Genomic DNA, 27,445 nt, shown 5'->3' with positions numbered 1-27,445 from the left:
ATATCTGTGCAGGTGGTTCTGATTCATCACCTCGATGTGTTTTCCTTTGTTTTAACCCTCTCTCTCAGCTCAGAGCCCTCTTCCTTCCCCTCCACGCCCTCGATTTCACCGCCTGTGCTTCTCCTGTTTACTGACTGTACAATGACAGCATAGTTATAAGTGTTATAAACTGAACACTCATTGCCATTTAACCTTTTTAAACACCTGTTTTGTGTTTCAACCATTATCCGCCTCCTCTCCCACAGGCTCTGATGAAGCTTCCCTCCAACCTTTCCCAAAGTGACGAGGTCCTGACGTTCTTTGAGACAAAATCTGACGACCTCAACCCTCCACCAGAGTGAGTAGCTATTCTCTTTAGTAAATCAGACGCTGAGCATTAGCACAGCAGCATCTACATGAGCTGTTAGATACCAAACATTGCCCTCTGGTGGGTAGTGAGTACAGCGGCAGACTGTGTGTGTTTGTGTGATTCAGCAGTCGGGACAGACCCCTCTCGACCCGGGTTGACCCATCCTGATCCGCAGGCTTTGCTGTGTCTCAGAGATGATTGATTGGTCCTGGCCGAGAGGCGGACTGGGTTTTATTAATAATGCTTTCAAGGAGGTGACACCTGATCCCAGAACAAATGCCTGAGGATCAGTGGTGTCATGATCGTGTCATGAGTGCGGCTGGGTTCAAGTCTCGGAGCAGATGAGGCTCTCAGGCTAGTCATCTGTCATACTCAGTTCAAAGTCAGTGTGGGAGTAATTACAGAGCGGCTGCTAAATTACTTTTTGTTTAAATGCTGTTCTCTCCTTTTGCCTCACGTTCAACTGAAATATGTCTCGGGTCGTATTTTTCGAGCTAAGATATAAATTTGAACTCGTCACATGTTGTTTTGTGTACTTCCCAACTCGAGGAGACAAATGTGGTGGAGTAACCTCTTGAGTGGTCTCCCCACAACCACCACGACCACTACCTCTGAACCCCCCCAAACCCACACATGCTAATCCCACTTTAAAGTGTGATCCTCCTCTGGGCCTTGCAGACACTCCAGCACAGCTTAAATTGAGACGTTGATGTCTAAGAGCCGTGCCACCCAGGTGCTCCGCTCACTACTGGGTGATCTGGACCATTTCAAAGATGACTTTTATGGTGTTATTGTGTGTCACAAACTCGTAAGAAGACCGAGGAGCTAATCACGTGATGCCATGAGATGATACTGTGTGAGGTATGGTGAAGAAATATTCATCATTTAAATTGCTAAGTGTTTAGAATGTACTGGGAAAACAACTAAAACAAAATTTAATCTGATTTAGAGGGCTATTAGGAAGGATAATTCAAAAAGAGCATTGAGAATACGAGCTTGTTTTTCCTGCTCTGATAATATTAAACATTCTCTTAAAAACAGGCTGTAAAAACTTTTAAACTTGTTGCTATTACTCTAACATATCGCTGTTACAGTGATACATTATGAAACAAACCACAAGAAAAACTAAATTTTCTCTCAGATGAAGGATAATTCTTATTTAGTTTTAGTCACTGTTAACATCAGGAATGTGTTTGCCAAGCCCTCATCTGTTACTGCCATCTAATGGTCCAGAGGTGTCACTGCACCAACTAAAAAATGCACGTGATTTTGCTCCATCACCAGAGGGAGTCATGCTATAGCTCTGGACATATAGTTTCATGTTATATCAATGAAGGTGGTGCAGACGTGTGTGTGTCAGTAACACAAATAAATTGATTATGACAGATGATGTGCTATGTTTCTGTGTGGTAAGCTCTTTAGTTAAGGATAGGAAATATATTTTCTTGTGATCCCTCAATTGACACATACATACCTGATCTTTTTGTCATGAACTGAAATTGTACAAATATTCAATTTCATTACCATGCTGCAATGAGTTGTTTTAAATCTTTTTCACTGTGGAACAATGAATTCAACCAAAGATTTCCTCTTTTCAAGGTTTCAGCAGAGAAACTATTGGCTATAGAGACAAGTGCATTATAGGTAATGATAGGGGGGGTTTAGGGGAAGAGTATTCAGTGTTTTTCAATCTAAAACTTCACGGTGAGATGCCACTAAATTTGCTTGTCCACTGAAATGTGTCTTTTACTGCCCCAACCACGATGTGACTTTGGTCTGCACTCCATTTTAGAGCGCTAATAAATACGCTCTTTATTAATGCCCGTGGGGAAATTTGTCCTCTGCAGCCATCATCTGCATTCTAAACAATATTTTACTGCTGCTGAATCGCAGGTTGAACCAAACCAGCTCATTTTTTATCTATTCATGTCATATCTTGTTGACAACTTGATGGGCCTCTTCTCATATAGTTCATCTCTTAGATGCATTTGTACTTAAATGTTTCATCTCTCTGAAGGTTGGCCGGGGGTTGATTCACATGCTTTAATATAACAGACATAAGCTCTAAATTACACTTGATAGTCCTAGCAGGAAATATTCTGTATCCTGACTTAGATACGCAAAAATCAATAATCAAGACTTAGATTCACAGTGGAAAATCTACCTGAAGGTATCAGTGAAGCGACTGCTCTTCCTGTGCCAACATGAAGCAAATTCAAGGCCATTTGGCATCTTGCAACTAGAGCATTTTTGTATTCTTATGCTACAATTTGTTGTGAATTGCTTAATGAATACCACCTGTTCATGGAGGGGTACATGTTTGTGTGGTTTATTTATTTGCCTAACTGACCATTTAAGGCAGCTTTGTAGTTCTGTACCAATGTTAATGAGAAAGATCTGAATCATAACTTTTCTGAAGAATATCCACACCCCCACTGCAGCTTCTCTGCGTGGAAACAGCTGCCCTCTGCTCTATTATAATGATTTCCTGCTCAATGACGTCGACCCATTGACCCCTGAGCTGGAGGTTACTCCTGCGGAGGTTAATCTGAGGTCAGGCTGGAGCGTCTGTGTAATGTACACGTGGGGCAGGGCAGACACTCCCATCCTGACTGAAAAAGAAATGTGTGCAAAGAACTCATATCTCACAAATTCCTCTTCTAATAGGCCCACCCACTGCAGTTATGTGTTAACAGATGGTTATTCTCAACTAGTGGCTAAGATGGACTCTGACTTTGAATGATGTGTTTAGCCCAGTGTGCACACATGTGTAGGTTTAGCTACATCAGAATGCCAGAACAGTATTGATAATAAATCTCATAACTTATCCGACTCTCTCCTGTAAAAAATTACCCCTGAAAACAAAGATGCAAATTATGAAACATTCAGCTTGGTTTCTGCTCCTCTACTTCCCCCTCTTCTCTTCAATCACAAAGTGCACTGAGCCAGAGTTGCGTCTCCTCCTGGGAGGAATTTTTATTCCAGCTCTGTGCTATGGGTCATAAGCGAACAGGGCAGGTCAAGCATCTATTTCATCCCCATCATTTCTCCCCAACTCTGCAGAGAGCTTCGCTCAGTTTTATTTCTGCCCCACTAGATCTTACATTACCTGGGGGAAACAATGCTTCCACCACTCACCTTGCTCACTTTTCTATCCTTATTCTCAACTGTATCCAGTTGTGCAATGATGTGTGTGTTGTTTTTGATTTTTAATATCCATGACATTCCCTCTGATGTGAGTTTAAAGTTGTCTCAAGTGATGAGCATCATTTGCTTCGCTTTTATTAAACCCTAACTCTGTTTATGTTGGCTTGGCATGAATGTTTAACATTTGTGTGTTTTCAGCCCATCACATCATATAGTAAATGATAGAATTCATATTGCAGCGGGCATGAGATGATTTTCCCACAGTATGAACGCTGAAGATCTAATGTAAACATTTCATCTGCTCTGACACAATCCAGCTTAATAGTGTTTTCACGGTTGGATTTGTTCAAAGTTAAGTATGTATGTAATTTATGTTTTTAATGAAGCTGAACTGAGCTGTAAGCTATTATGCGTTTGATTGGAAATGTGTCATAACTGATTTGCTCATACATCTGGAAACATAGAAGCCTTGAGCCAAAAATGACTTTATCTTAAGTAACAGAGGGATACAGTTATGGGCTAAATGTTTTTATGACGCAAAAACTGTTGCTTAGCTTGAACACGAGTAATCTTTTCATTGCGCTCACCAGAAACCAAAGTACCATACTCTGACTCTATTTGTTTGATTTGTTATTGCCCTCTAAAAGCAAATCCAGGGATGTCTCCTTTGTAGCACAGAGTCAAATAATCAACTCCAGAAACTGAAATTGCGAAATATACAAAATTTAACTTTTCTTGTTTAGCTGGAATCAATGAAGCACAGAGAGTCGATGAACAGGACGCAAATGTTGGAGGGGGATTATCCAAACATCTACTCGTATCCATAACTGGCCTCTGCTTCAGTCCTGCAGGCCGACCTCTCCAGAGAGCCAGGTGTCCGATCCCATCTTCATCAATCCGTAGTTTATCCTTAGTGTTCATCCAGAGCTTCTTCAAATCTGCACCAAGTTAAAAACGAGATGTACAAATACAGAGACTTAGATGTTTTGCCTTGTTGGGAAATGTTTCCAATGTAAAACTATAATAGCACTACAGAGTGTATGACTCTTTGATAGGTTCAATCAAACCACAGACACTCATACATCAGTAGTCAGTAATGAAAATATACCAGATTGTGTTATTCTTCCCTGAAACAGGGACATTTGTGAAAATGTCCCCATCTCATAATATTAAAAAAAACGATAAAACAATTCCTGGATCAGTCCCTTTAGCTACATCTGCACCAACATTTAATAAGTTCTTTCTTGGTCCATGTCCCATCCTCCCACCAAGTTTTGTGGACATCACTTTAATATTGTTTGCGTAATGCTCCTGGCAAATAAACAAGCTAGACTGGCGGTCAGTAGAGCGTTTAACTCTGCCAAGGCCCAACAGTCCCCTTAGAATCAGTCAAGCTGCACAAAATTTCATACACTCTGATATTTTATTGAAGTTATTCTCAGAGAAACCAGTGAAAATGGTAAAAACAAACACTCTCACAATGTTAAAAAATCCTATTGCTCTGCCCATTTGAGCGTATCTCCCCGCATAACATAATTCCTTGGCGGAGGTACAAACTAATTTCTTGTCAACGGGATAAATTAATCATCATTTATGTAACTGCATTACAGCAAAATGAAGCACGAGAACTTAAATTGATCTGACAACACTGAATTATGCATTTAAATGTAATAATCCTACATATGTCATTTGTTCTGTTTCCTTCTTTGTTACTAATTTCTTTCAAACTGATTGCAGTGTATTTTCTCTGGCTGAATAGACCCTGCACCAGTGCTAATTTTCTGTGCCATTCAAATTGATTTCTTTAAATTGTGTATATTTGTAATGACTAAACCTATATTTCCTCTAATTACACATGCACGTCTGTGTGTTCAGCTGCGGCACAGAGCACACAGACATGGACAGTACACGTGCACAGAGCGTGTTCATTGACACTGACGCTCGTCCGTTCGGTGTTTTGTTACAGTCTGGGCTTTGAAAGGCGCTTTCACATCTAAACATGAATGGGGTCATGAATGGGATATGATACTGTTGTAAAGTACATAAATGCAGTTCTGTTAACCAGAGGCAGCTGCATCATCACCCTCATGTACACCACATCTACCATGGCTGTGTATTTGCTAAAACATCTGATGATTTGCTGTTGCTGTCCTTGACACAGTTACTGTGGTCCTCCACACACCCATGCAGTATGTATCCCACCCTGTCTCCCTCCCTCTGGTAGTGGGTCAAGTTCTGCATGCATTCTCAGCGAGGGCTTGGCTGGTACTTGTGTGCCAGCAGCATTTGGAGAGCCCCAGACACAGATTCAGCTGTAACCACAGATTGATCAAGTCATATAAATGCTCTGACCTGTGGTCCACTCACACTGACCATGCTTCTCTGGTGTTGCTTCTTTTGCAGAGACTGTGGAAGTTCTGGGAAACGTAAATCAGGTAAGAGTCTGAAATTTGTTTGTCCTATAGCCAGTAGAATCTGTGTCCAGTGTTCTGCTCTCCGGAGCGTATATCTGTATTCTGTCTTTGTTGTACTCAATCTACAACTTAAACTATGTTGTGATTTGAGTGTGAGATGTCTCTCTCTGAAGAGTTTGATCATTTAAAAAGTTGTGGGGTGTAGAGCTGTGAAGAAGTGAGTTCACCAGACCTCGCTAACACACTCATAATCTCTGCTTGCTTGCTGGCAGCCAGTCTACGGCTTCAATTAATGTAATGGAGCTGTCAGTGGTCGAGTTGCATTGTTGGAAAAAGCATTAAAGATAAGTCGATTATTCGAATCAATTGACAATAAATTACTCTGCCACTATTTTGAAAATATTTATTAATATTATAGTCATGAGAAGATGCACTGCTTTAGAATCGAAAAAAGTAAATAACTGCTCTCTCTCCGGGTTAGTTTTGTGGTCAGACAAAACAAGCAATTTGAATAAGTCGTCAGGGACTAAGCAATTAATTGATTAAATGAAAAAGTAATTGCCAGATTAATCAGTAATGTAGACAGTTTTTAGTTATGCTATTCTGCTGTATTGATTTCAACTCTTCTTTTAAAACCGTGCACTCTGAGCCTGCCAATGTTAAAGGAGCGTGAAGCTAAATGGGTGGTGCATTTTCGTAAGAGCATATCCATCCAGAAATCGAAGAATCTCTGTCTGTTTGTCAGTTTGTCTTTGATTTTGTCGACAACTGCGTCCGGTCGACTCCACACTTGGCAGGTGTGTTGCTGCGGACTCGAGGAAAAGCAGTTTCCACTGTGAAGCCCCAGCAGGACGGGCGCTGCTCTAGTGTTCTTCAAATAAAAATGGCGACCTTACACTTCTGCATTCTGAGGAAATGGTGAAAAATACAGTGCTGGGTGGGAGATGGCACCTGCTATTCGCCTCTATTGGTTCTGTATTTACACTTCCAGGGTTGGCTGGCGGATTCATGTTTTTTGTGTGTGCAAGTGAGAGTATTGAAGTCAAAAAAGACTCAGCTGAGCATGGGGATACAGGCGTAGGAAGCAGGAAGAGTATGAGAGGGGATTAGGGAACAGCTGTTCAAGTGTTGTGTATTGTATGTGTGTGTGTGTGCACTTGAATGCATGCAGTCTCAGAATACCCTTTACCTAATTACACATTAGTCCTGCTATCAGATGCAGACTCTCTGTGGCCATCAGTCTTGCACTCTGCTATAGTCGCGTATGACATAGCAGGGGCAATGAAAGTCTTAGTCGGTGACCTGTGAGTTAATTTTCTGCAGGCGATCCACTCGGAGGAAAGGCTGCGGCACAGTTGTCACCAAAACGAAATAAGACCCCAACCTAATTTCATTATGTGTTCCATGGTATCGAGGCTTTACGTAACAGGGGATTCCAGCTGCATAGTGAAATGGAAAAATTGTCTTATGTCAGCTGTGTGTGCATGTGTGTGTGTGTGTGTAGCGAGTAACCTACATTCAGTCTGTATAAGATATTAGATTGGCCTTCAGTTATATTCCTATTGGCTGCCTGGAAAGTTCGTCATATAGTGTCTGTTGTTTGCATAGTTTCAATGGTTTAGTTTGATATAAAATACTATATTGTAATGTCGTAATTTTATTACAATAAATCCCTCAAATCGACCAGTGGAAACATTAATAACACACTTAACAACTGGTGCTAGTGATAATTTACTAATCAGAGTCACACACTGTAAAGTCCCTCTATACGTGATTTCCTACTCATGCTGGACGTTAGTGGTCAGCAGCAGAAAGATTGATTTCTCTCCTTGAAAGCAGGACAGCAGATAAAGTACAGCGAGTCTGTGGTGAATTTGTGCTGTAGCTGCAGCTCATGGTTTCCATAATTACATGGTGCGGATCTCACATTTGAGTTTACTGAGCCCCTGCTCTAAACAGGAGAATGTGGCCCTCCACCACAAAACTGTGAGTGATTAGAGGTTCGAGTAGGAACTCTTACCTGGCAGGCAGAAGAAATCAGAGGAGCATCTTCTAGGCACTCACAGATGATTGCTCACTGTTGCTCTTGGTCTTCATGGTGATAGTTTCTTCCTCGTTATCTCTTTCATGATTGTTTTTCCTTATTTGTCTCGTTCTAACTTGTCTGTAGTGCACTTCATCTGTGATTTGTCTTTTTTGTGGGACTTGAATTAGATGAGGGAATCACTGTCAGGCGAGTGGAACTTCAGATCCAGTTCCAAACATTTCTGATTATCTGAACTCAAACAGAGTGAGATGAGCAGAGGACAGTTAGAAATGGAGAAGGAGGGGAAAAGAAAGGGAGCACTCGGGGGTGTAGTGCATGTGAAAAGCAGCTGGAGAGGAGAGGAGGTTTACGTGGCAAGTGGAAACCATTTCAATGTTGCACACGGACCGAGGGAGTGCAGTGTTTATATGTGCAGACTTGCTGTCTTCATTTCAGCGGCAGGTCTCTGGGGGCCTGTAGCGTGTACATGTGTGCCTGAAGTTGTGCCTGTGCGAGTGTGTACACACTGTATGTGGGTATGTGTACGCGTGTGCTCTGCATGCCGGTCAGGAGGAATAAGGGTTAATTTGCTCTCGGGTTTAGACGGTGGGCGGGTCAAGAGGTTTGTGTGTTTGTTTGTGTTTGCAGATGGATAAGATTTTAAACTGGAAATCATTAGGGCAACTGAGCACGTCCAAATCACAAGGAAACACTGTGTCAGTAGCTTATTTCTCAATGAACAGCTCAGAATCCTTCTAGACTCGTGCACAATGAGCCTCAAAGGACCTGAAAGATTCATTATGTGGGTTACACCAGATTTCAAATGTTTTATGTTCCTATTTTTTAAGGACATTGGACAAAAATGATCATTCTTCCTCATATCATGGATACAGCTTTAACATGTAGCATAGAACATCAGCTATGTTACCTTAGTCTGAACTCTGTAGATGGTTGTTTTCTGCTACTAATGTAATAAACAACATTTATTTAAGATAAAATGTATTCACCCTATTCTACCGCTGTTCATCCATGATTACAAAGGGCACCTCTTCAGTTTGTCATCAGTTAATGTAATTTTTGTCATATTTTGACCCCACATCTCTAACTTTGAATGAGTAAACTTTCCTCAATCCATAGAGGAGCCTTGCACGAGTAAAGCAATGCTCCACTGTTACATAACCACAGTGGAGCATCAGAATCTGATCTAGAAATCGTAGTTTCTACTGGAAATCTTGATGAAATGCAGGATTGGTTTGATTGAGTTTTTTGATTTTGGTGGTTCTGTGGCTCTGATGGTTCTAGGTTCAAACCTGCCCACTGCTCAAGGCCCGTCTGTGTGGAGTTAGTGTTCTCCCCATGTCTCCAGTTACTCCGGCTTCCTCCCATTAGACTCTGTGTGCCTCCTACATCAGCGATAGCGGACATGATTTCAGTCTTACTTTTATGGTCCTTGAATAATGTGTCGGCCACCGCTGTCATTGCTTCCTTCACCATCCCGCCATCGGTGTATGGCTTCTCACATGATTAGACTCTAATGGGAGGAAGCCGGAGTAACTGGAGACATGGGGGTCTCCAACCTTTTTTCAACTGAGAGCTACTTAGAAAAAAATTAAGTGGCCAAGAGCTACTTGCATCACATCGCACATATTTATTAATCAACTGACTTAAGCTTCTGTTTGTACATGTGTGAAATTGCAATACACAATGCTTATCAAAAATAACTCAACTCTAATACAATAACTTAATCACTCAAAATCAAAGGTCCAAGAAAACATTAGTACACTCACTCTTTTTAAAACTTAGTGAGATGACTGGAACTGCATGGAGTCCTTCTGTTTGTACACGTGTGAAATTGCAATACACAATGCTTATCAAAAATAACTCAACTCTAATACAATAACTTAATAACTCAAAATCAAAGGTCCAAGAAAACATTAGTACACTCACTCTTTTTAAAACTTAGTGAGATGACTGGCACTGCATGGAGTCCTTCTGTTTATACACGTGTGAAATTGCAATACACAATGCTTATCAAAAATAACTCAACTCAATAACAATAACTCAATAACTCAACATCAAAGGTCCAAGAAAACATTAGTACACTCACTCTTTTTAAAACTTAGTGAGATGACTGGCACTGCATGGAGTCCACCAAAGAGGTGTATGCTGGAGTGTATGCACTCAGGTTCACTCTAATACAGTCATTTAAATGTTCATCGGTCAGTCTTGTTCTGAATTTAGATTTGATGACATTCATGTCAGAAAAAGCAGCTTCACAAAGGTATGTCGAACCAAATAAAGCAGAAATTTTAAGTGCTGCTTGGTGAATGTTCTTGTAGTTTTCTGGGTCTACAAGGCTCCAGAAATGTTGTGAGTGTTGCTGAGACTTAAGCTGAACATGATTCTGGAGATTTATAACCTCCATCTCCATCTCCACAGGATTGACAGTGAACAGTTCAGCCATCTTTTCTGAAATCTCTGTGATGTCTACCTCCATGAATGGGTTGGCAATGAATGCCACACATGGCTCCAGCTTATCAAAATCATTGAACCTATCCTCAAACTCCTGGCCTAGCTTTGACATGAGGTCACAATATTTATTGACATCCAAAACAAAGTCAGCCCCTGCATGGCTATCTAACATCTTAACTACTGTTGGGAAGTGTTGCAGTCTTTTGTTTTTCAGTTGCTGGAGGTAGAATGACAGTTTTGCTTTAAAAGCCTTAACAGCACTGATCATGTCAGAAATTGTTCTGTCTTTACCTTGTAACTGGGTGTTGAGCTGATTGAGTTTCTCTGTCATGTCTGTCAGGAACGCAAGATCAAGCAGCCACTCAGCATCAGACAAAAGTGTAGTGTCCTCCTCTCTTGACTCCATGAAAGCCTTGATTTCGTTCAGCAATGAGCAGAAGCGATGCAGTATTTTTCCTCGGCTCAGCCACCTCACCTCAGTGTGGAGAAGGAGATCACTGTGTTCAGCAGACAGTTCCTGGAGGAGCAGTTTGAAGCTTGTGTCCTGCTTGGCCTTTGCGCGAATGGAGTTGATGATCTTAATGACAGGTGTCATCACATGATCAAATCTCATGACTTTGGCGCATATAGCCTGCTGGTGAATGATGCAGTGATAGTTCACAATTTTAGGAAAGTCCGGGTCGGCCTTGCACAGTGCAATAAATCCTGAGTGGCGTCCTGTCATAGCTGGTGCGCCGTCTGTTGTAATAGACACCAGCTTTTCAATAGGCACGTTATTTTCAACGAAGTACTTTTTCACAACGTTGTAAATATCGACTCCTCTGGTTGTGGTTTTTAGTGGAAGCAACGTCAAAAACTCCTCTCTGGTGGAAGCGTCTTCGAAAACCATCCGGACAAACACAGCCATCTGAGCGGTATCAGCCGCATCCACCGACTCGTCACATTGAATTGAAAACCATTTGCATTTAATCATGTCCCGCTCCAACTGACCCACTGCATCGGCAGAGAGCGCAGACACTCGCCGTGCCACTGTGTTTGCGCCAAGCTGTACATCAGCGATAGCGGACATGATTTCAGTCTTACTTTTATGGTCCTTGAATAATGTGTCGGCCACCGCTGTCATTGCTTCCTTCACCATCCCGCCATCGGTGTATGGCTTCTTGTGCTTTGTCAAAATCGCATTCCCACTCAAAATGGAAATTGTATGTTTTCTGCTTTTTCTTGACTTGGCCACCTTGGTTTTCCATCTTTGTTGTTTGTGTAAAGTTCTGCTAATACCACCAAACTCCTCACTTTAGCTTAGCGAGCGTACAACGTCACTCAACGTCACAACGTCACTTTGGCTACATTTACACCGGACACCAATGTGACATATATGTGAACGTAAGTGAGATGAGGTGCATTTACTGTCGTCGGAATATTTTTATTTTTTATTTTTTTATTATTATTATTATTATTTTTTTTTTCGGTCAACCTATCAGGCGAGCTACTGAAAACCTGCGCGCGAGCTACCGGTAGCTCGCGATCGACGTGTTGGAGAATCTAATGATTAGAGACTCTAAATTACCTGTAGGTGGGAATGTGAGTGTGAAGGGTTGTTTGTCTCTATATGTCAATCCTGTGATATGCTGGCGACCTGTCCAGGGTGTTCTCCGCCGCTTGCCCAATGTCAGCTGGGATTGGCTCCAGGCAGCGACCCTCAAAGGATAAACTGTAAAGATATTGGGATTTTATTACATTTTGTGACTTTAATCCACTTGTAACTTCAACACCTAGTACAATGGGAGCTCCTGTGTTTCCCTGTGGAGTGTCTTTCCTTCTGAAACTCAGAATACATGATTAAATAGTCCACGGATAAGTTAATGAATTCCATTGATCGACAGTTGTTGGTTGTGATATTTCAAGTACTGCAGTGAGCAAGAAGGAAGACTTCTTGAAAGCAAACATGGATGTAAACAATGAAGATTAAAAAATCCTCCAAACTTTAGCTCTGCAAATGTTTTACGAGGAAGGAGGAGGCCCACATTTCTTTTCAGTGAGAAACCGTAACCTGGAGTAAACTTAACTTTGTTTGCAAAGAAACTTTGAAAATCTATATAAGATGAGCTTTGATGTACCTTGTCTCTTAATGTTTGTGATATTCACACTTTTATCTGGACCTGGAATCCTGAAAGGGACAGATCAAGTGAAGATAATGATTAAGTGAAGATAATGATCAAGTGAAGATGATGAAGACATCAAACAGTTTTTAAAAGCTCTGTGAAGGCTGTCGCTCACTTATAAGTTGATTCGGGGATTGGTTTTGCACGATTTGTTTGTGGTCTGCATCTTGTCCCTCAAGGCCACATACTGATTCAATGACATGAGTACATCTGTACTAAATTGAACAGCAGTCCTGTGTCCCTTTCTAATCCAACTTCACATCTGCTGCTCATGAGACATACAAAGGCGATGCACTTTGCCAAATTTTACTCTTCTCAACCAAGTTCTGCTCTCGTAAAGTCACCCAAGGGTTCCGAATATGGCACCAGGACACAGAGGCCTGTGCCAACTATGCTATCAACCAAAACGGCTGATCCTGAAAAGTCTCTCGTGAAGAAAAATTCCTCGGTAGAAATGGGTAGACGATGCACTCCCTAGTTTCCTCCTCTCAGGGATGAATTATTGCAAAGTTCCCAACTGTCATCATCTTCGGAAGGAGCTGATGACGGCTGAGTCAGGATGGGGGTGGGGGCTGGATGAAGTTTGGACGCCTGGGACTGAAAGGGTGGGAGCAGGAAGCACATGTATAAATCTGCGCAAGGACAGATGTAAACACAGAGAATGGCTGATAGGGCTATTTGATCGTAGCCCAAAAAAAGATATGTAATTTGAACGCTTGGAAATACATCAGCTCTATGTTGTATACACACACGCACGCACACATGCTCTAATGCATGTATAAACTCACATTCTTAACCAGGTTTGTCAGATACACTCCACAGCCCTAACAGATGGTGTGTCTGTGTATGATTAACTGATCGAAGTACGCAACTTCTCAGGATTGATTAATTTGAACCTTGATTTGAACACACAGATTTATACAGCTCATTTTATACTCAGCTGTCTTTACACACATATCATATCTGAAATTAGAGCTATCCCGTCCCAGGCTGCTTCACCTCATTTTTCTCACACGTTCCCCTTGTTCTGGCTCGTTCCTCCTGCTGTTGCAAAACATTTCATTTCCTGAACGAGGCTGAAATATTAGCTTCAGTTTTTCAGGCCTATTGACTTTGCTGACACAGTCTTTACTCACTCACCTCAGGTCTCGGATTTACTGTTCGCTAGCTGTACTGTAGTTAACCGTGTGTTTCAGAAACATCATTTGACATAGATTCTGGTTTTATGAGATCATGACCTGCCTTTAGTTTTATGTTTATCTGTGTTGAAATTATATTGCTGGCAAGTTTGTGGTTTTCTTTAGTTTTTTTTTGGGGGGGGGGTTTACACAACGTCCAAGATATAGTATTTATTTGTAATTTGGCTCCTGTCAGGTCATTATTTTATTGCAGGTTCAAATTCAGCATTAAGTAAACAAAGGTACAACATATATCCACTGGGTTTATGTTGGTTGTGGTTTATTATGCAGGGTGATTTGTTGAATAGAGGAAAATTTATTGATCATGAAAATCTTATGAGTATCTCATTTAAGTGCTTAGGTAATGCACATTAATCTGTAAGTCTGGACAAGCCAAGACCATAGGTAATGACTGGAAACTTAATTTACACCCACTCTGATTCACTGACTTTGTCCTACACCTTAGTCATCTGTGCTGCCTTTTAAAATGTTTGATATCTGGTGACTTTTAAAACATAGTATGGGGTAAAACCTACATACACAACAGTCAAACTGTAATAAAAGTGCTGACTTAAAAACACATTTTAGATACTATTTTATTATTGGTTAACTATATTATGGTTATTGGTCCCTATCTGTGATAGTACTTTAAGAGCCAATCAATGTTTGAGTCATTCATCTTGTGTCCCATTTGATGCCAAATTATTATTAATCAAAGTTAATTGATCTGTAAGTTAAAACAAACCACTCAACCACACATGTTCAAAGCAGTGTCAAGAGAAATGTATCTCTGTCTGTTGTAAGTGCAGGTAATTGCTGTTATATCACACTTCGAAGAACAAGAAGGCCCAGAATATACCCAGAATTCAGATATGCTCTTACCAGTGTCTCTACACCCAACTTTGTGGATTCTCCCAAACATATTGCACAAATAACGTGACGCATCATAAACTACGACCCGACCACAGTAATCCAGTGTCAGTCCCTCTGCCAGTAATAACATTTCAGATAGTTCTTAATTCATAAGTTATTATCTCAATGCGTTTCAAGCTTTAGTTCCTGAATTAAAATGAAAAAATATTATCCTGATTTATAGACCCGTTAATCTCCAAGTCTGGGGCAATGACGCCAGGTCTGCAGCTTAATCCAAGTTGTGTTAATCATTCCTTATCTAAGTCCCAAACCTTCCATCCACTGGACTGAATTGTTATTTTTTCCCAAAGTCGGTATAAAACAGATTTCCTCTTTCCAGCAAGTGATTGAAGTTAGTAAAAGCAGTCAAGAACAGAAGATGGGATTGTTGTTGTTTGGGGATATTTCTGTTTTCCAAAAACATCATGAAAGTACTTAGTACATCAGCAACACAAATAATTCATTTTAAATTATTTATCCTTTAGAAACTTAATTTGTGTAAAAGTATCCGCGTGTAGTATACGCTTATATTGCAGCAACATACAACTTACAGATCGAAAACAACAATGTTAAATGCAGCTTATAACGTTAAAAGTACTAAATAAATAATGAATGGTGTTAAAATAAATATATCAACCATTAATAAGTCAGATGGATGTGTGCACAAAGTTTGACTAGGCTCTGTTAGTTCTGAATGTGACTGTTTGGTGTTGGAGGCTATTTGCTTTACTTTTATTTTAGCCACTCTGTTGTAAATGCTGATTAATGGTTCCTAGTCCAGTTCAACTATTTTGCTGCTCATTCTAGTTTAACTGTTGGTGTTATTGAGGGACTTGAACCAAGTCGTTGTTAAAGGGTATGACGGATTCAATGAAACAAGGTTTACAGATGTTATCTTGGTGTGTGAACGTACCTTGTACTTTGTGTACGGAGCTACGAGCTTTGACCTCAGCGGTCATCAGAAGCTCTTGCTAATCTGTGAGCTGGATGTCAGCCCGGGAGGAGTCTGCATTCCATATGACTCTGGTTAGATCTGCTTTAGTTGACACAGCTATGCTTGTTTTCAGGATTTTCAATGATTAAGGCTTCATCATATGCTCCTGTTGAGGAGAAACATGTTGTGAATGTTCTTTTTATATTTTATAAAACACGTTTTTCATCTTGAAGAATTCTCGTAGTTTAGTTTTTGATCCAAACTTAATTGGATATGATCAATTTTCTGATACAGGCACAAACTGTGAAAAACTAAGTCACTGCCGGTGCTTACATGGTTAACTGAGTGGAGTAGAGAAAGGAAGGTTTCCATTGGCTGGTCCACACGCTGTAGTCAGGGCTCTAGTGTTTCATGGAGACAGAGGGCCATCCCCCTGAGCAAAGCTCCAGCCCCTTCATCTGGTTCTATTTAAGGCCTCTAGTCCCAACTCCTATGATTGGTGTACACAACCCCCTACTCTTCCTCCAGCTCCAGCCCCAACTGAGGAGAAGGAGGCTTTTTAGCAGATGGTTTATTTTCCAAGGGAAACCATTTCTTTCTCCTACTCTAATGTCCTGTCCTCAGCTGGCTTTAGCTCACTTTTCTATCACTTCTACTGCTCCTTCCACTTTCTCTTCGCTGCTTGTCTTTCTACTTTGTGAATGTGTCTACGTGCATCTACTGACCCGGTCTTGTTGGACATTCAGGATGAGGCCCCTTCAGTGATACAGAATGGATTCTCTGCAGCTGACTGTTTGATCGTTCACACTTTGGAGGGGGATTCTTTTTCTACACTTTCGGTGTCTCCATTGCCCTGGATGTTGGGCTGGAGGGGGATGCAGCTCTATGGCTAGACTCTCAGGAAGATGCACTGAACACTGTGAATATTGTGATTGGCTGAGCTCTACAGACAAAGTGGCCTATGGCACAACGTGTGCCCAGCAGCCGTTCTCGTGGGCCTATGGCTGGCAGCTGGCTGACGGCATGTTTTTTCCCATCAACCCCAGGTCTGGATGGTTCGGACCCCATGCTCCTGGAACAGTACGTGGTGGTGGCCAATTACGAGAAACAAGAGCCGGCAGAAATCGGCCTTCAAGCGGGGGAGGTGGTCGATGTCATTGAAAAGAGTGAGAGCGGTGAGTAATAAAAACACATGCACGACAATGACATGTTAAGCAGGGACAGGCGGCATGCGTTTTGCATGTGTGTGTACATCAGACACAAGCAGAAACACTTTCACGATCCAGTCCACACTTCCTCAAACATTCTGCCCTGCTCCCTATCTCAACCCTCCCACCTTCTTTGTCCGCAGCTTGCTAGCGGTTGCTTATCCCCATCTGGAGGCTCGCTTTGGCCTGCAGTCAGCCCTGTTTTTTCCCAGTGTTGGTTTAGGCTAGGGGCCAGAATGTTGCCTCTAGCAGGAGGAATGTCTTCCAGACTCGTATTAATTATTCCACCTCAATTTAATGGAAAGCCGGCAAGACATGCCAGATTTAAAAATGGCAGCTGCAGAGTCCTTAGTCAGCTGTTTAACCTCTGGAAAGACCGAGCCGATAGGGCCTAGAGCGTGCGTTAAGGTATATGTGATTCAGTTTGACAATACTGAATATTTAATGAGTCAGTGGGAGGATGACATCAAGCATAACTTAATGACTTTCTAGGAATGTGCTGTAAAGCTTCTTTAATCTACTGTAAATGGAAACAAATGTAGAGAAAATAACAAAAAAATCAAATGCATAACTTTTTTAATGCAATAAAATGAAGTGGTTTGATAGTAATGTTGATTTTATGATACAAGGACACCAGAAAAGCTGATAGTGCTGAAGCTTGGTCATTATTATCACTAGTATTAAATCATGTGTCTGTGTTAAATAAACAAAGACCATCTACTATCACTGACTCCCATGGGTCTGAGCACCTGCCTGCATGACTTCTTTTTCAAAGGGAATTTATCATGGCACAACAGCCACTGCAGGGGTGTAGGCCCGGTTAAAGGGCCGGACATTCACTTTTAATGGTGTGCTGAGACAGTAAAACAGTAATTGGACTCATGTGTTTCTTCAGAGGGAGGACAGGGAAACTGAGACCAGGAAGGCAAGTGGACTTGGGTTTCACGATGGGCGTGAGTGAAACGCCACGCCACACTTGCCTTAAGGAAGAGGGTCCATGCGTGGACCCGGATCGCTTTGAAGTGTCTCGTGTCCTGCCTCTGGGTTCATTAATTTGTTTTCACTCCCTGCACTGGTAGGATTTCAACCCAATGGGGAGCCGCAGCGAGGCGGATATCCCAACACCTTGAAGTCCTTTTACCGGGGGTCTTATATGAGAGCTTTCCTCCATGAACTCAAAGCTGCATGGTCCTGTGCTTTCATGTAGAGGCCCCCTTCACTTTTGCTTCTCAGCTCACCACTGTGCAGAGTTCTAATGGTTGGTCCGCGAGTTGATGACCCATGCAGAATGAGATTTATGATTTCCAGGCTTCCGTGGTATAACTGCAGCTTGATTCCCAAGTTATTATGTTTCATCTTTTTCTCTGCCTGTTTTGTTCAGCTCAGTTTCATTCAGTCATACGATTTGAAATTTCTAGAAAGCAGAGCAGTCGACTCTAGGCTTCGTAAAACACACCCTGAGACGATTTGACAGTTTTATTATACACCAACGGACAATTTCTCAGAGATCTGAAGTAAATACCACCGCCCCTACGTCTTGCTGTGGAAACTGTTTCCAGCAGCGCAGCTTGCAGTTAACTGAAATCTTAACACCTCCTGCAATGGAAGTCGGCGAAGGCTGCTCCATTTGGCCGGTCGACATCACACCACATTCCTTTGCCAACACTAACAGGACCAGGTGTGTGCTGGGAAGATTTTCAGAGTTCATTTGAATCAGCATCCATTCCCTTGCAGAATAAGTGCAAACTCTTTAACAGTCTCTGACAGATTGATGTGTGCATTATGGAGCTAAGTGGGGAACACGCAGAGCTAGCCGTGCTATAAACCGTCTGTTACCTTTTGTTATGATAAAAAAAAAAAAAGTTTTATGGATTTGTTTTTGCCTCAAACTCTATTTAGACATTTTTCTTTAAAGCCATGGACAATTAAACCAGCGTGTGTCCCCCTGCAGAGTTTTTGGATGCTTTGAGTGGAAAATCATTTTGACCTCTTTTTTTGTATCAAGATTGTGTAAGTTTTTTGCATAAGGTGCAAATATTAGTTAACATGGAGAAATGGAAAAACTGCAGATTTGGACAATTATTATTTTTATACCTTTGACCTTAAGCAGAATTCCTGCTGTTACAGCTACTGTGCCATAGACTGTGTGGTGCCCGGTACAGTTATCGACGTTTCCTTTCCTTGTATTAGATAATTGATAGATATATTCACTGCTTTTGACAGAGCAGTGAATCTAGGTCAGACCCTATAAGTGAGCTCAGCTTTTTCCACTTTTCCAGCCTGCCGCCCTGAGCCAAGGCAGTATTTTCCGTTATCCCGGCTTGACGTTACAGTTGGTGTTATGTCCTTTGTTTCCGTTGGTGCAGTAGTTTAAATTGATTGCTGGTTTGGTGGGTGTAATATGTTGGAAATCACCGGGGCAGACCAGTGACTGCCTGATGTTTTGCTGCAGCAGTTTCCCAAGTTACTATTTGCCAAGAGCCATGGAAGCAAATGAAAGGCATTTATGTGAAGGAGCAATATAAAAATAGTCGTTACAATCTAGTATTGTCCAAATGATGCCGTTTACAGAATAAGTTTTCTAATTCATTATTCTGTCCTTACTCCCTCTTTAGCTATTTTATTTGTCTATCTTGTTAGAGTTTGCCAGGGGGGACACTGGCTCAGGAGGAGAGAGTAGAGCAGAAAGAAACGCAGGCAGAAAATGGAAAATGCCGTTTCCTGCCAAAGTTAGTGGTTCAGAGAGGTTGGTTCATTATAATGGCTTAATGGATCCTCCAGGATGCCTCCTCAGTTTAGACTTTATCACTGAGATGTTAGCCAAAGCTAAGCTAGTAGCAGTAATGGTCATTTCTAATGCTTTGTATTCAGTGGTTTAAACTTTGCCCTTTCACGGAGTCGTGTATAAGAAAGGATAACATATTTTGCAGCCTTCCTGTAGCCGCGATGTCTGCACCTCAAGGGCATCGGTTAGACATGTGCCCAGTCCTGTGTAGAAGATCTCTCTATGGACCAGTCAGGTTCTAACTTGTCTCAATTCCAAGTCCAGATCAGGCTCAGTGCCTTACAATGTGCCAATTGAACACAGGGTTCTGACTTGTTTTGGAGAGGCCAGCTCACATCCTTCAGTCTCTCCGGATCCCCCAAGACCCCCTGGCACCACTGGTGTCCAGCTGCTCCAAACAGCTTATTTAAACAGGGAAGAGACCTAGTGGTCACCTTCCATGATGGTAATCTAATCTGTATGAAACTACCCTTTTTGTCACATGAACACAAATGATTTAAGTTTGACAAATCTGAGCCAAAGACAAGCTGGAAGCTAACAGGGGCATCCTGCAGGTTATGTTTCGACTTCCTGGCTGAGAGCCCGTGCACGCTGCTGGAGTAAAATCCTGGCAGAATAAGCAGGTCTGGCCCTCAGCATGGCATGATGGATGTGCAGGATGTCTGCTTTACCTTAACGTGGAAATAAACTGCACCAATACAATAATGTCTCTGCTCTCCATCTTCAAGCTGGAATCAAGATGATCTCAGGGCTCAGCAGGAGCTCACTGTTCAGAGAGAGAAGCTCAAGAGCACAGACTTACTGATACTCTATCAAACTCCAAAATTATACAAGGACATATTTTCTGAAATGGAAAACATCAAGATAACTAGTAGAGTTTGTCACTTTCATGTCTTGTACTTATTTCAGTAGTTTTAATCTATGTTAGACGCATAGCTCTTAGGATGGCAGTATTGGTCTCTTTTTGTTTTAGCCATGGATTCTCCAACTAATTCTCCAGTTCGGGGGTTCTGCACACAGAGTCCTGCTTCACCAAACTTTGAATGAACAGGTGAACAGCTCATTGTACAGCAGCTGTGGTGTGGGCTCCTGCAGACTGATTCCAGCTGCAGGTCTTAACTCTCTGCTGCCCAATCACCGCAAGTCACTTTTACAGTTTCAGAAAAAAAGCTGCAACCAGTTTTACCACAGACCAAGCAAACAGCCCATTCCAAACAGGCACTGGTGTGTTATCATGACAGCTGACGTTCATCTGTACCTAAATAAAAGCACCCTGACTGAAAGGTGTGTGGCCATAATACTCAGTAATAATAATTGGTTGATGAGAAAACTGCAGTTTCTTTGCATATTTTAGCATCAGCAATTCCTTCAAATGTGACAACATGACACATATTGACTGATGCAATTTTTCTTGTTTCTCTGACATGCAATAAATAGGTTTGAAGACAAGGTCAGGGTTGAGCTCCTAGTTCTCAAAGCTACATTTGTGATTAGTGCAGTTTCAGCAAGAACACGTTTTATTGCGTAAAAGAGGAAAAACCCTAAAATTCTTGTCGATGAACCACTAACGCCATGATACAGAAAAGCTGCCAAGTGTTCAATGTCTCAGAACAGATGGAGGACACATTATCCGTTCACAGCCCCGTCCTCCACAGTTTTTAAGCTTAAGATAGGAAGCACTAATGATCATCTCAAGAAATCAACCTTATCCTGTATTTTTAGAGATGGAAACTCGGATGGTGCCACTTCTCCGACCTCTAAAACGTCTTTATTTTTCCTCCATCTTGCTGATACACGCAGAGAAAATGAAGAACGTGATCAGGAACAGTATTAACCGGCACAAACAGTTGTAATAATAGTGAACAGAGATCAGCCTGTGGAGCCAAAAAGGTGCCCCCCCCCTCTTGCTCAAGAATTGACCATTGAGTCAAAGCAGCGTTTTAAGGTGTGGGCTTTCAGACACTCAAGGACTGCTGTGTCTCCAAATCAGTGGAGCCTATAGAGAGCGCACAGGCTGTGAGCTGTAGCTGCGTTCAGCCCATGAGGGGATCCTTTCAGGGGCTGGGAGGGAGTCAAGGTCGATCCTTAGGTCAACATTCGCTCTTGAAAGTCGTTTTGTGTCGTTTTTACGCCTCCTCCCCCCTCGTACCAGAGCCACCCAGGTAAATTGAAACCTCCACTTTTTCTTTTTTTTTTTTGGGAAAACTGGAAGTGTGTGTACTGGGCTGGATACGTTCCCCCTTTGTGCTTTGATTCCCAATCTACAGTTAATAAATACAGGAGCTGGAAATGAATGGGGTTCTCTCCAGCTCTGCTCAACAGTGGTGTCAAATGTCTGAAGGACTGCTGAGCCTGCGCATTCCTCGTCAATTCAGGCCGTGAAAAAAAAAGAAAAGCCTCCTCGTGCTGCTGAATCTGTGCTTTTCATATTTACGCTGGATATGTCGAAGTCTTGTGTGAGTGTTACATAGTGACTCCAAAGCCCCAAAACAAAGCTGCTTTCGAATTTCAGCACAGTTTAAGGGTTTGTCTTGATGATAAATGAACGACATAATGAACATTACACCGTCAACATTGCCTTTGCCTGGGAATCAGACCTTTATGACTGTATGTACAGATTGCAGTTTTATTTCATAGGTTATACAGTCCCAATATGGGCGACCCGAAAAGGCATAAATCCAGTTTCTTGTTGCAGCTGAGAATCTGCTGTTGATTACAGTAGAGTAAAGAGCGGCTCTTAAAGCTGATAGAGTTTCCAGATGGTAGAAACTGTATGAGAGACAAACAGCTCAAAAATGCTGCTCGCGCTCATCATATGTGAATCCACTGTATCTGTAAATGTATGTTTTGAGTGGAGCTCCATAAAGTCTGGAGTGGGAATCTGTTTACATATCTCATCGTCCTGTGCAGAAATATCTATCACAGTAGCTTTGTTTCCATCTCACATTTCCACGCAGCTGCAAAACGCTCAGGTTGCATTACCCACATTGATTTTTCTTCATTAACCAAGCAAGATCTTAGTTTTTTAAATGCATTGCTCAAAAAGTGGTCTTGAGGTTTTTTTGGCCTATTTTATGACTGTTTGACGGAGCAGACCCGCTGTTTCCTCCTGTTTCCAGTCTTAGTTTTAAGCTAAGTTAACTGGCTGTTGGCCGTGGCCTTAAATGTAATGGACAGAAAGTGAATAAGTGCATTTTCCATGTCAAACTTTTGCTTAAATCTGGATCTGTATGTTTTCTGTCATCTAAGTTAAGCTTACGTCATTGTCTTCCTATTTCAAATCATGGAATTGAAAGAAAACAGACATTTGACCTGATCTGACCGAGTCGGGCCACAGAGACATACAGTTACTTGCATTCTGCTCAGCTTAAAACATCCAGTTTTTCATGATTATTGTAGCACATTACAACAGTGTTTTAAAGACAGAGTGTTTTGCTTCTTGCTTCCCAAGGCTTTTGAGGTTGAGATGTCCACCATAGAGGGTCTGGGGTTTGGTTCTTGCCTTATGTAACCACTGCTGAGGAGACACAAAGCTTGACTTTGCTCCAATCCAGATGTGACTAGCTATGATTATTTTCTTTCTTAATGTTTAGTTGTCTTTTGCCTCTTTGTGGTTTAAAGTCAACAGCAGCTTTCCAGGATAAAAAAAAGCAATGACAGATGACACACAGGTGCTGGTAATGTACAGGTGCACCTTTGTAATGTATGTCTATGATCGCCGCTGTGGGAACCAAGACAAGCCGGTGGAACCAAATGAATCAAATGCGCAGACACACGTGTACTGGTACAAATATTTCCAGACATAAGGTATATTTCCCTTCACCTTTGCTCCTCCCACATCTGCACAGATAATCCCTACCTTCCGGAAACGAAGGAGGAGAGAACATGTTCCTCCACTAATCTTATTTCCATTATGCGGCTGAATCCACAACTTGATTCACTCACGCCGCAGGAGCATCACTGTTGGATTTAATTATGTCTTACTAGAGATTTTAAAAGCCAACACCGCAGGGGTGAAGCCCTCGGGGTCGCACAGTAGTAAGATGAAGTTTTCCTAAATTTCAGAAGACATTGCAGACTTATCAACAGGATTTCATAGAAATTTTAGGCATGATGTGAGGAGACTCACGAAACAGCTGTTAATTTTGTAATCACTTAAGCTGAAGGTCTGTGTCATCATGATGAATGTACAATTGAAATTAAGTTGAGAAATATTGTGCAGAATTAATTGACCTATCTGACAGTAATAGTTGGAAATCTCAAGTCTTAAGGCCTTTGCACTTCAACAACGACTCAAATAAACAGCACAAAATTACAAATTTCAACATACCTGATAAAATATTCATCCCTCTGGAAAAGAAGGTTTAAATTGACATCAAGCGACAATGATCTTGTGCCTTTACTTGTTGAACTTGGTGATTTTCACTGGTTCAGGAGCTTAAACTGAATCACAGCCATATCAGGACGTACAGTATTTCAGGAAGTCTGCCGGATAGTTCCAAGAAAAGCTAAAACATCTGGTACCAAGATCATAGTTTATCATTTGATGAAGGTCAAGGTGTTTGTAAACAGTCCCAGCCTGCTGGTTCATACATTTAAAGTCATCTACATCTTATTGTTTGCAAGACAAACATAACTGTGAACAATGGGTTTTAAACAAATATATGAAATAAATCAACAAATATACCTTTTTATATTAGACTGTATTGAGGAGGAAGTTGTTCTTCTTCTACTGCTTCAAGATGTGACCCTCTCATCAAGTGATTCGATTATGATTGGGTAGATTGGTGTCAGAAGCGAAGCCTCGGAAAAAATGTATCTGGCTCTGGAAAAATAAAAACCGCCCTGTCGCTCAGGGAAATTCTGTCACTTATGTGAAAGCTTGTATTTATACGAGTTCACACAATTTATTAACTTAACCTCCAGAGGGTTGTGATTTTTGTATTTTTTGACACTCGTTTTCTCATATTGACTCAGGAGCTGGTTTTGTGCGATATTTAATCACTCTGAGTTAATGCATGAGATGAAATACATGAAGCAGGTTCTCATTCAGACGTGTTATTTTTCATCACACAAGGTAATTACAACCTTTCTGTTAGAAACCTGCAGTGACCAGGAAATCAACACTTACCAATGTGTGCGTTATGTTTTTTATTGCTTCGTCTGAGGTTCAGTGAACTCAGCTTAAGCACCTGCCATATGGGACGATGGTTGAAGAATACAGGCGGGTCAGGCCCAGCCACTAATAACAGCATATATTTACTCAGGCCTGTTGGATGGACAGCACGTCTTTGCTGCATATGTATATATGTGGACTCACAGCCAAGTGCACTCAATTAAATCACATTCCTACACCTTATTCTTATATTTGCTTACACTTCTGCAGGTGTCAGTTTACCGAGGTGAAAATGACATTTCTCCCCACTCAGCTAGCATGTGTGAAAATGTCAATTTGCAGATGTAAGGTGTTTTTTTTCCACCGTCAGTGAGTTGACACAGGTCTTTCAACTTCTGCCCAGCTGACCTCTTTCTGTAATGTTCAATTTAAATTCAGGTACCGTTGATGTAGATTGATGGTCATGTGACATAACACATCAGATTCAAAGTCCAAATGAAGTATTGCAAGTTTTGCTGGAATTTGTTTGTTTAGAATCAGGATGTCAGTGTAATTAACCAGCACAAGGCTACATTTTTAATCCTTTGATTGTTTTTTGTGTTTTGGGGCTCTGTCTGATTAACACAGGCTTTTGTTCAAGCCGCGGCGTCGGTGCAAAGACTGAGAACATTACATGGTGTGTTTCATCTCTGAGTCTGAGCCAACAAGATGCTCAGAGCCAGACACTCACGGCCTGCACCCACTCTCACTGTGAAAAATAACCCCGCTGTTCAGCTGATGACTTTATTTTGGCTTAGCAACTTTATCAATTACATAAAGCATCCCCCTACATGAATCACAAATATAGCAGTTGTAAGTAAAAAGTCCTGGAAATGTTTTCTCTTTCTCTGAGGCGAACATTTTGGCTCTCATCGGGTCTTCTTCGAGATTCCAGTTAAATTTCATGGAAAGACCGGGTATCAATTTGATTAAGTAACGTTTTGGGGGCTGCCAACATTACAACAATTTTTTTTGTAACCTTAATTACAGCGTGAAACAGGCTGAGAAAAGCGTTCTGATACCAAATCCTACGGGAGTGCTCGCACACGTCAATAAATTATAGTGAAATCAAGATGTCTTTAAATATGTTGCTAGGTTAAAACATTGTTCAGTTTTGGCACAACAAGGATCTCTGCTCCGTTCAGCTGGGAGATAAGATGTCACTATCCAGCAGGGGTGAAATTTCAAATGGTCTCTGATTTAACAAAACAATCTCGACACATGAAACAGATTCAGTTTAACAGAATGAAAAAATTCATTAAGACAGATTGAACTGACCTTTGTCGACTTCTTATATTCTGTAAAGGCCTTTTAATTGCAATAATTCCTCATTAGTTAATGTCAGGCATCAGCTCCTCCTCCTGGGGTCGAATAAAAGTATTATGAACGTTCTTTCTGGAAACGTATACAGTATGTTAACATATATAGTCTGATATATATATTTATATTCATTCAGATATACAGTACTTTATAGTTTATGCATGCAAAGATCTTTTACTATTTTCTGAATTTCCCAGCCCATCACTGTGCTGTTATTCATTAACTCCCATATATATCAACGCATTTCCAACACATACATACATAAATAGGTATTTTTATAGATGTATTATTTATATACTACATGCAGATGAATCACACTTGCCAAATATATGTATCTACACTCTTTTTCTTGTAATTTCCATATTATCATCCTATAATTTTACCTCATGCTTTACCACAAGTTTTTTTCTGTTCCCGTCTAACATTTCATACTCTGCTTCTTTTTATTAATTGTGTTCAAATAAACTACCTCATAACACAGTATTTCTGTAGGAAAATGTACACTTGAGGTTTGGACCAGCTGTGATGGAACACTCCTCTTTATGGGCCACTCAGACAGCTGTCGGCCATATTGAATCCCCGTTACCACAACAAATAGCCTAAGTGTGGCCACACGTGCACCATAGGACCGGGTCTGTGCCAGAAACTTGGGGGGGACTTTTTTTCCTGCAGGTTTAAAATGTCATGGTCGTTCCATTTGTCATGAGGCCGTAGGATCAGAATTTTAAGTAAAACATTGCTGAGTCAGTGCTACTCTCCAGCAGAGGCATTTATCATAAAGCAGATGTGAAAGAAATGTTGTCATTCCCACAGGAACGCACTCAAATCGGCTGCAAAATCACTGCTCTGGCTCTTAACAGGAGTTTAGCAGTGTCCTGCCCACTGAACTCATCACTGACCCTGATAAAACCCAGGTTGATGAAGACCCTCTCACGAGTGGAGCTGCAGCCAGGAAGCGTTTCCCTCCCAAGTCCTTAGATCTCACTGTGGTTATAGATTCTCTTGACAACACAGTCAAGTTCCGGATGTTTATCTCATCCCCTGTGGTTTGAGATATTTGATCAAATCTAGGCCTAATGATTAAGACAAAGATGCAGATCAGATGTGGTTTTCATGTAGTTTTATTTTGTGCATTTTTTTTGTTGCAGGAAACTTATCACAGATTAAAATGTTCTGGACTTCAGCTCTTTAATTGTGTTTTAAAAGGTGCTATATAAATAAAGTGTATTAGTATAAGTAGTGATTGTGGTAGTAGTAGTTTTAATAGTATAATTAATACTCTTTACATATACACTTTAAGCCATACCTGCAGGATCTTGGTAATGCGTCTGTGCAAATATAATAATCATTTATGTGCTATTTTGTTTACATTGTACATATTTC

General features: G+C 41.2%; 1 protein-coding gene across 1 annotated transcript in view; it reads left to right on the top strand.

Annotated features, from left to right (window-relative positions):
- LOC133020611 (SH3 and PX domain-containing protein 2A-like) overlaps positions 1-27,445 on the top strand; it is a 50,748-nt gene that overhangs the window by 12,549 nt on the left and 10,754 nt on the right. Inside the window, exons 5-7 of the mRNA XM_061087236.1 lie at positions 246-337; positions 5,900-5,931; positions 16,641-16,769. Of these exons, the coding sequence (XP_060943219.1) occupies positions 246-337; positions 5,900-5,931; positions 16,641-16,769 (253 nt within the window). The remainder of the gene's footprint in view (positions 1-245; positions 338-5,899; positions 5,932-16,640; positions 16,770-27,445) is intronic.

Source organism: Limanda limanda, chromosome 15, assembly GCF_963576545.1.
Source record: "Limanda limanda chromosome 15, fLimLim1.1, whole genome shotgun sequence".
Lineage (NCBI taxonomy): Eukaryota > Metazoa > Chordata > Actinopteri > Pleuronectiformes > Pleuronectidae > Limanda > Limanda limanda.
Note: the sequence above shows the minus strand (reverse complement) of the source record. Positions and strands in the feature narration are given on the sequence as shown.